We start from the raw sequence: 9,548 nt of genomic DNA on the forward strand, positions 1-9,548 counted from the left end.
TTGGTCATTTTGTGTCTTTTTTGATCATTTTGTGGTCAATTTGTGTCTTTTTTTATCATTTTGTTTACTTTTTTTGGTCATTTTCTTTCTTTTTTGTATGATCTGAACTGTGCGTGTGAGATTATGTTCAGTGAGTGGGGGTCGCGGACAACATGCATGTTAAATTGGGGGTCGCGACTCAAAAAGGTTGAGAGCTACTGGTCTTAATACACTAGATGTATACAAAATAGCAAAATATATAAACTTATATTATATTGTACTATTAAATGTATAAACTTAGCACTGCTTTAGTTCTTTTGAAAATATTGTAATCAGCTCCTTGTTGGTGTTGAGGGAGAGGTTTGAAACAGCTCAGTTTATGAAACAATTCTGTACAAAAATCAAGGTGTCTTGTCCTGTCTTTTTTTTGTTCATTTTGTGTCTTTTTAGGTCATTTTGTTTCCTTTTTGGGTCATTTTGTGTTTTTTTTGGTCAATTTGTGTCTTTTTTTGGTCATTTTGTGTCTTTTCTGGTCATTTTGTGTCTTTTTCGATCATTTTTTAGTCAAGTAGTTGAGGGAGGGGTTTGTAATAGCTCAGTTTATAAAACAATTATGTACAAAAATCAAGGTGTCTTGTCCTTGCATCACTCAAAAACTGTCTCTTTCCTAATGTGTTCTTCTAACAGAAGAAGAACCAGCTGAGGGAAGCGTACTGCAACAACCTGTGGGACGGAGCCAGGAAGACCCTGGCCACGCTGTGGGACGGACATGGAGCCATCTGGCACGGTAAGAAACCATGTGCTTCATTTAAAACCAGTTTAATTTGGGTACATACTGCTGTAGGAGTGGCAGTCAGCAGAGCCCTCATCCCCCTGACAAACACAGCTGAGTGGAGTTTATTTATTTATTTAAAACAGGGACAATACATACTAATGAACATATACATGTAAATATGTAAGATTATAGCCAACGGCTAATTTCCATCTTTAGTCCCTTTGGCAGGTTGATGTCAATACCATAATAATAACAATAAAATCAATAAAACCATTTTGTGGTCATTTTTTGTCATTTTGTGGTCAATTTTGAGTCCTTTTTTGCTTAATTTTATGTAATTTTTTTGTCATTTTGTGTCTTTTTTGGGCCATTTTGTGTCTTTTTGTGGTCATTTTTTGTCATTTTGTGGTCAATTTTGAGTCATTTTTTGCTTAATTTTAAGTAATTTTTTGGTCATTTTGTGTCCTTTTTTGGTCATTTTGTGGGGTTTTTTTTGTCATTTTGTGTCTTTTCTGGTGAATTTGACTTTTTTCGGTCATTTTGTTTCTTTTTCTGGGCTATTTTGTGTCTTTTTTGGTCAATTTGTGTCTTTTTGTGGTCGTTTTTTGGTCAATTTTGAGTCCTTTTTTGCTTAACTTTATGTAATTTTTTTAGTCATTTTGTGTCATTTAAAAAAAAAATCATTTTGTGGTCAATTTGATTCTTTTTTGGGTAATTTTGTGTCTTTTCTGACAAATCCCAAAGTAGCAAGTTATTACTTTACAAGGAGTCTCTGGCTTGAGCGGGGGTTGCGGACAACATCCATGTTAAATTGGGGGTCGCGACTCAAAAAGGTTGAGAACTACTGGATTAAAGTGCAGAGTGCTGAAGTGTTAAAGTGTTAGGTGCATAATTATATTGCAGATTGCCCGATTGCACAGTAAATATAAAGTGCTATTTTAAATGCACAATAATCAATACACATTACATTTATTACCAGCAATGTAAAGTAAAGTGCATCTTGTCTTGCACGTAGCCCTAATACCTAAAAAGTAAATAAAGATATAATAAATAGTGAAGATATTAATGGAGAAGAGGGAGTATCTTTTAGGGAGTTACTTTAACTGACATAATCTGTATGCCTTGTTGTGTACTCCGGACTGTGTCCCAGGTTATGAGATCCATGGGATGGAGAAGATTCCTGACAAAGGACCAGCGCTGATAGTTTACTATCACGGAGCCATTCCCATAGACTACTATTACTTTCTTGCCAACGTTATCATCCAAAAGGGACGGCCCTGCCACTCTGTAGCGGACCACTTCCTCTTCAAGATCCCAGGTACTCACATACATACAAATCTATAACCTTCTCTTGTTTGACAAATTTCATGACATGTTTGGTGATGTCACACAATCAGGACACAGAGAGTACAGGGGCATAAATGTAATGGTACCATTGGGTGTCCACCCCACAGGTATTCACTGGCTGAAGGGGGGCTTGAACCTGCAGAAATCTCTGATAATTCCCTTAGTCTGTGAGGTGTTCAGTAGGAGATAGTTCTTGTGACTCCAGTCACTGAAGGCTTTTATCAGATCCCTATATTCAGATTCCTGTCCATTCCTGATACACGCCACAACAGCAGTAGCAATTTGGCTCTTACTTTCAGAACCTTTTGATACTTCAATATGCCAGGTCAAGAATAATAGGTGGCCCCTGAAAAAAAATGGGTAAAATACCAACTCTTTCTTCTTTTTTCTCTCTTCCACTCGGCTCTTTCCTATTGCACTGTGTCCTTATATTACCCTTTATCATCCTGTCCCGTTCCTCCAGGTTTCAAGTTACTGTTGGAGGTGTTCAGTGTGATCCACGGTCCCCAGGAGGAATGTGTCCGAGCTCTGAGGAACGGTCACCTGTTGGGGATTTCTCCAGGTGGAGTGCGGGAGGCTCTGTTCAGTGATGAGACCTACCCTCTTCTCTGGGGAAACCGCAAAGGCTTCGCCCAGGTCGCCATCGACTCTCAAGTGGTGCGTTCATGTTTCTTTACATGCATCAACATTTTAATAGACATATTTCCTCTGCACACATACAGTACAAGCCAAAAGTTTGGACACACCTTCTCATTCAATGCGTTTTTCTTTATTTTCATGACTATTTACATTGTAGATTCTCACTGAAGGCATCAAAACTATGAATGAACACATATGGAATTATGTACTTAACAAAAAAAAGTGTGAAATAACCAGTGGTGGGAAAAGTATTCAGATCCTTTACTTAAGTAAAAGTACTAATACCACACTGTGAAATTACTTTACTTCAAGCAAAAGTCCTGCATCCAAAACTTACTGAAGTAAAAGTACAAAAGTATCAGCATCAAAATGTACTTAAAGTATCAAAAGTAAAAGTACTGATAACGCAGAATGGCCCCATTCAGATTATTTTATATATTCTAAATGTATTATGATTGATGCATTTATATAAGCAGCGTTTACATTTTCTCAAGGTACGGCTCATTTTAACTACTTAATATACTGCTATGTGCTTAAAAAAATATAAAAGTCTAATCAATTTAAATTGATCATGTTTTATGTTAAATCTCGACCTAAAAAGTAACTAAAGCTGTAAAGCTGCTAAATGTAGTGGAGTAAAAAGTTCAATATTTGCCTCTAGATGTAGTGAAGTAGAAGTATAAAGTTACATAAAATAGAAATACTCAAGTAAAGTACAAATACCTCAAAACTCTACTTAATTACAGTACTTGAGTAAATGTACCTAGTTACATTCCCCCACTGGAAATAACTGAAAACATGTCTTGTATTTTAGATTCCTCAAAGTAACCACCCTTTGCTTACTAGAATATAAGACATGTTTTCAGTTATTTCACACTTTTTTGTTAAGTACATAATTCCACATGTGTTCATTCATAGTTTTGATGAATCTACAATGTAAATAGTCATGAAAATAAAGGAAAACGCATTGAATGAGAAGGTGTGTCCAAACTTTTGGCCTGTACTGTATGTATTAGTTCATTTTCAGTAAATAATATAGAATAGTATTGTATGATTTATTTTATTGTTTGAGTGTCCTGGCATAATTAGCCGCTACTAATATAAACTAATAATGCATGTTTTAGTTGCTGACAATAGACTGTATGTTTCTGTTTATCATAACAAGAATAGGTAACACTTTACAATAACCATCATTTATAAATGGTAAACAGATAGTTTATTAATGTTTAATCATCATTTATAAACCGTTTATAGCCCTTTTAGAATGGTAAATACATCATTTATTACTGTTTAACTAACTAATATACCATTTATTAGCCATTAATAAATGATTTAATGTAAGTTTATAATTAATTTACCATTAACAAACAATTAAATTATAATTAATAGTTTATTAATAGTTTAAGTTGCACTCATTATTACATTTTTAACACCATATTTAGTATGTTAATGATTTTGAAATGATTCATATTCACCTTTAAGAAATTGATTGAAAACATTTAAAGATTAAATATGTACAGCACTTTGTAAATGTTTAATAATTGGTTTATAAACCATCTATAAACATCACTTAGATGGTTATTGTAAAGTGTTACCGAAGAATATGTAGTCATATTGTAAATTGTCACTAAAAAAATCAAACTAAATTAAATGAATGGATGTGCAACTTATGTAGTCTTAAAACTACCAGGAATGTTATAGAAACAGAGATGTAGATATGATTTTTTGTTGATGTTTTAATATGTCCATGTGTCACACAAACAATGCCATATTAGAATGACTTTTTCACCATTTCCAAACTTCAAACTCTAAATATATTGTTCAGAATAACAGCTTACTAAATGCATTCATGTGACACCACTCCTACAGTAAACTAAACAAGTATTTACTGTCTAATTGCAACATCAATATCCATGTCAGAATTCTGTAGAAACTTTTTAGAAAGCCGTCCTATCTAATCTCATCTTTGTTTTGCTCTCTCTCTGTTTTAGCCAGTAATTCCCATGTTTACTCAAAACTTGCGGGAAGGCTTCAGATCTCTGGGAACACTCAGTAAGTGTAGAAGAAAGTTAAAATTACCTTGAAGTTGACAAAGGACACACAAAGGAATATACACTACTGGTCAAAAGTTTTAGGACACACCAACTTTTCCAGAATTTAATTGAAAATGATGCAGTTTAATGTCTCAGTGTACTCTGAAATTAATGCACATTTGCAACATTTAAAATTCTTTATTGAGCATGATAGTGTTTTGAAAGTAAAAAAAAAAGATTCAAAATCACATTTTATGTTGGACTAAAGGACTAAAAAAAGACACAAAATGACCAAAAAAAGACATAAAATGACCAAAAAAAGACACAAAATGACAAAAAAAGACACAAAATGACAGAAAAAAGACACAAAATGACCAAAAAAAGACACAAAATGACTAAAAAAAGACACAAAATGACCAAAAAAAGTCACAAAATGACAAAAAAAAGACACAAAATGACAAAAAAGACACCAAAAGACACAAAATGACTAAAAAAAGACACAAAATGACCAAAAAAAGACACAAAATGACTAAAAAAAGACACAAAATGACCAAAAAAAGACACAAAATGACTAAAAAAAGACACAAAATGACCAAAAAAAGACACAAAATGACAAAAAAAGACACAAAATGACAAAAAAAGACACCAAAAGACACAAAATGACTAAAAAAAGACACAAAATGACCAAAAAAAGACACTAAATGACCAAAAAAAGACACAAAATGACTAAAAAAAGACACAAAATGACTGTCAAAGACACCAAAATAATTCAAAAATGGACAAAATAGCCCAAGACTCCATAGAGTTAAGTTGTTAACCCACTTCTTGTTCCCTGAAAAAAGGCCTACTTGTATAATTCTGAAATGTATGTTATATTTTACCTTTTTTTATTTACCTCTGGCAGTTCACCACTTACCTTTGTACCCTTTCAAGCTGTTCATTTGACTTGAACTGCTTGATTTTCAATAAAAAACTGGAAAAATTGGGGTGTTCTAAAACTTTTGACCGGTAGTGTATATATATATATATAATATAAAGGAGTATCCAGCTGTATGGAGAGTGTAGTGACACATTTAAATGTAGTTGGAGGTGGTCTGTTCGTTAACAAGAAGAAAAACAAAATATATTGTTAGAAGATAGGGAAGTGTATTGACCTGACTCTTTATATTTCTCCATGTAACCTGCTCTCTCTGTCTTTTTATTCAGGGTTTTTTCGCTGGGTGTATGAGAGGTTTCGTCTTCCTGTAGCTCCCATTTATGGTGGATTTCCTGTAAAGTTTCGGACCTTCCTTGGCGATCCCATCCCATATGACCCAAACATTAACGCTGCAGAGCTGGCAGAGAAAGTCAGTGTGCCAAAGCTTTCTTTCTTTCTTTCTTTCTTTCTTTCGATAAGATCTCCTAAGCCTCCCGCATGAATAAGGCGTGGTTGTATTATTTAAAGATAAGTGCTGTGTTGCTCAGCGCATCAAGAGTGCGTAAACTTTGATGATTAGTTCTTAGAAAGTCCCACCCGGATCACCATGTCCAGAGTCCCTCCAATCATTCCCAGTGAGGACGAGGAAGTTCTTCGTGGGTTCTGAACAGTTAGTCTGGGCTATAAAGATGCCAAACTGCAACACGTTCAGTGTTCATGTTTATAGATTCCACCTATCAGACACTTAATGCATCTTTTCGTGTCAAATATGATGAGGTTTCTACATGGTGTACACTAGCTTTGGGGGTTTAAAGTGTCTTTAAGTAAAAAGTAATGCTTAAGGGCATCCAGTCCTGCAGGCAGCTCAGCAGCTCTGCATGGCTACTCTCTCTGCTGGTTGGTTGGCTGTGGCCCAGCTGGCCTGGCCTGGATAAACACCTCTTCGTGCATATGTGAGCATACTGGACTTTCACCATTTGACCATTCTGTGATCAATGCCTCGATAACTCTGACCCCGGGGGTTGTCAGTGGGAGAAGATGGCGGTTTAATATATTAAACTTGGCTAGCCTCGGTATAGTGAGTGTGATGAGAAATGTTTTCTTGTGCGTTTGCTGTTTTTGTTTTCATTAATTTATTTTGAACTAGATTTTTTAGGAATCTTAACCCATAAGAACCCACGGTGACACCCATGTAACAAACACTTTAAATATTCTAGAACAGGGGTCTCAAACTCAAATTACCTGGGGGCCACTGGAGGCAGTATCAAAATGACCAAAAAATCTAAATTACTTAAAAAACACACAAAATGACCAAAAAAGACACAAAATTACTAAAAAAAAAAGGACACAAAATGACAGAAAAAACTAAATTACTTAAAGACACAAAATTACTAAAAAAGAGACACAAAATGACCAAAAAAAGACACAAAATGACTGAAAAAACACTAAATTACTTTAAAAAGACACAAAATGACCAAAAAAAGACACAAAATGACAGAAAAAAACTAAATTACTTAAAAAAAGACACACAAAAAACCCCACAAAATTACTAAAAAAAACCCACATCATAAATATGTTCTGCGTGGTTCACTTGGTCTGTGATATATCCCCCATAACTTTCCTTTATGGATAACTGGGTCTGGGTTCTTATGGGTTAACATGCCATAAAACGTACCAAGTCTTTATGTCTTTCTTTTTTCTTTGTCTCTTTTCTGTCTTTCCTTCTCTCTCTCTCTCTAGATTAAATCATTGTTGATTTTATATTACATTGTTTACTACAGTCCCAAAGGTGTCATGAATGAAAAAACTATTTGTGCGTACAATGGCAGCTACCACCACATACCATGCTAATTTGTAATGTTGCATGCATGTTTGTAATACTGTAATCACTCATACACAATGCTGTTGCTATGCTGTTGCTATGCAGGTGCAGCAGGCGGTTCAGTCTCTGATAGACCGACACCAGAAGATCCCAGGAAACGTCCTGAGAGCCTTGTTGGAGAGATTTCACTAAGACCACTAACAGCAGCAGTACAGGAACAGAGACAAACTATCCTGTGTGGGACCAAACGTCACATTGGGCTCTGATTGCTGCAGTGTGAGCAGGTTTGGAGGCCTAACATGTTGGAATATTTGCACAGCTTTGAAACAGCACAGCCTGCAGCTGCTGAGGTTCCTTTTACATAAATGTTCTTTGTATCGCACATTTCTGATATGTTTCCTTGTGTATAATGATGAATCTATTTAAAGCTAGACTTCCTGAAGTTGTGATATTTGACTTGACCATCTTGACCAATCATACCTCCAAAACAATAAATGTAAAGATAATTATTTTTTTCCAATACTGACATTCACAGTATCTAGTTTCTTTTGTTCTGACATCTTTGCCTTAAGTAATTACTATATGGTTTGTTAAATTGAACCTCAGGGCTGATCTGGGGGCTGATTAGTTGATATGTATACATACATGGGATTCTTGCAATTTTGTTATTGTCAATTGTGATATTTGTAAATTTTCGTCAACAAGAGATTGATAATGTTGGGAAGTCAATAAATTTGCTTGCCTATACATGCCTATACATGTCAGTGACTATGAAGACAGTTATTAATATTAATAATAATTAATAACATTTTATTTATAGGCACCTTCTCATCAGTCAAGGTCACCAACAAATAATAAATAACAAATAATAATTGAACAATTTAGTAACAGAATGGGGATGTAATATGTGATTTTCAGCGAGTGGGAGTGTTGACCTGAAGGAGTTCAGTCGGGTACGGAGGAGCGAGGTGGTGGATGGCCTTGAAAATGAGAAGCAGGATTTTGTCGTCTGTGCCGTATTTGACAGAAAGCCAGCGATGTTGCTTGAGTAGCTGCTGCAGCGTTCTGAACCAGCTGAAGTTTGTGGATGGATTTTTTTTTGGAGACCAAAGAGCAGGGAGTTACAGAGATCAAGGCGAGATGTGACAATGACCCCGGGATTCCACTGGATGCGGTACGACTCCGACAGGGGTCCGTCCGCAACGGCTGCGTATCTCCGCAGTCCGTCAACACCCACCGGATCCGTCTGTGTCGAGCTGTTGAAGTCCCGAGGACGCACGAGTTCTCGTGAATTCACGCGTCAATCAACATCTCCTCATTAATGACTGGAGACAAATCCAGTGACTCCGTCTTAACGAGCGCTAACGAGGTCGGCCGGCTTGTTAACGACGTCGGACTCATTACGCAGGGGATCTGGAGTCAGTGGAATCTCACACATTGATTATAATGAGTGCGTAACGCAGGGGTGTCAAACTCAAATACACAATGGGCCAAAATTTAAAACTTGAGATAAAATCGCGGGCCAACATTGAACAAATAAACCTTTTTAATATATACCAAACATGTTTTGCTTTAACATTAAATATGGAACCAGCAACGCTTATAAACATACAATATATAACTAAATAGTGCAGACATGCAAATCAAATTTCAAATAAAAAACACATCAATGTCATTAATTTATTAAATAAAAAATAAATAAAAATCGTATGCCTCTTTTCTATTTGCATCCTTCTGATTTAAATATCAAAATAAACTTTTTCAACAGGTTAATAAATTCTGCCTTTCTTTTCGCCATTTTTGGGAAGGGGTAGCTGGGAGACAGCTCTAGCTTGAGGTTGCTATGACGACTGTCACAGAGGAGCGTTTCTGGGTCCTGTCCTGATTGACGCGCCAAAACAACAGCAGGGCATTGTGGGATTTGTAGTATTATCGGTAAATGCGCCGTATAATACCGGCAGGTCAGCTTTTATAGTACAATAATAAGATAATAATTTGCTATTGCCTAGCTGGCCAAATAAAATTACATTGGGCCAG

The 9,548-nt window shown here is 35.7% G+C and overlaps 1 protein-coding gene across 1 annotated transcript in view; it reads left to right on the forward strand.

Annotated features, from left to right (window-relative positions):
- tmem68 (transmembrane protein 68) overlaps positions 1 to 8,652 on the forward strand; it is a 13,739-nt gene extending 5,087 nt beyond the window's left edge. The window contains exons 4-9 of the mRNA XM_059343970.1: positions 667 to 766; positions 1,905 to 2,072; positions 2,565 to 2,758; positions 4,732 to 4,792; positions 5,980 to 6,119; positions 7,617 to 8,652. Of these exons, the coding sequence (XP_059199953.1) occupies positions 667 to 766; positions 1,905 to 2,072; positions 2,565 to 2,758; positions 4,732 to 4,792; positions 5,980 to 6,119; positions 7,617 to 7,703 (750 nt within the window). The 3' untranslated portion in view covers positions 7,704 to 8,652. The remainder of the gene's footprint in view (positions 1 to 666; positions 767 to 1,904; positions 2,073 to 2,564; positions 2,759 to 4,731; positions 4,793 to 5,979; positions 6,120 to 7,616) is intronic.
- The last annotated feature ends 896 nt before the right edge of the window (positions 8,653 to 9,548 follow it).

Source organism: Centropristis striata, chromosome 11, assembly GCF_030273125.1.
Source record: "Centropristis striata isolate RG_2023a ecotype Rhode Island chromosome 11, C.striata_1.0, whole genome shotgun sequence".
Lineage (NCBI taxonomy): Eukaryota > Metazoa > Chordata > Actinopteri > Perciformes > Serranidae > Centropristis > Centropristis striata.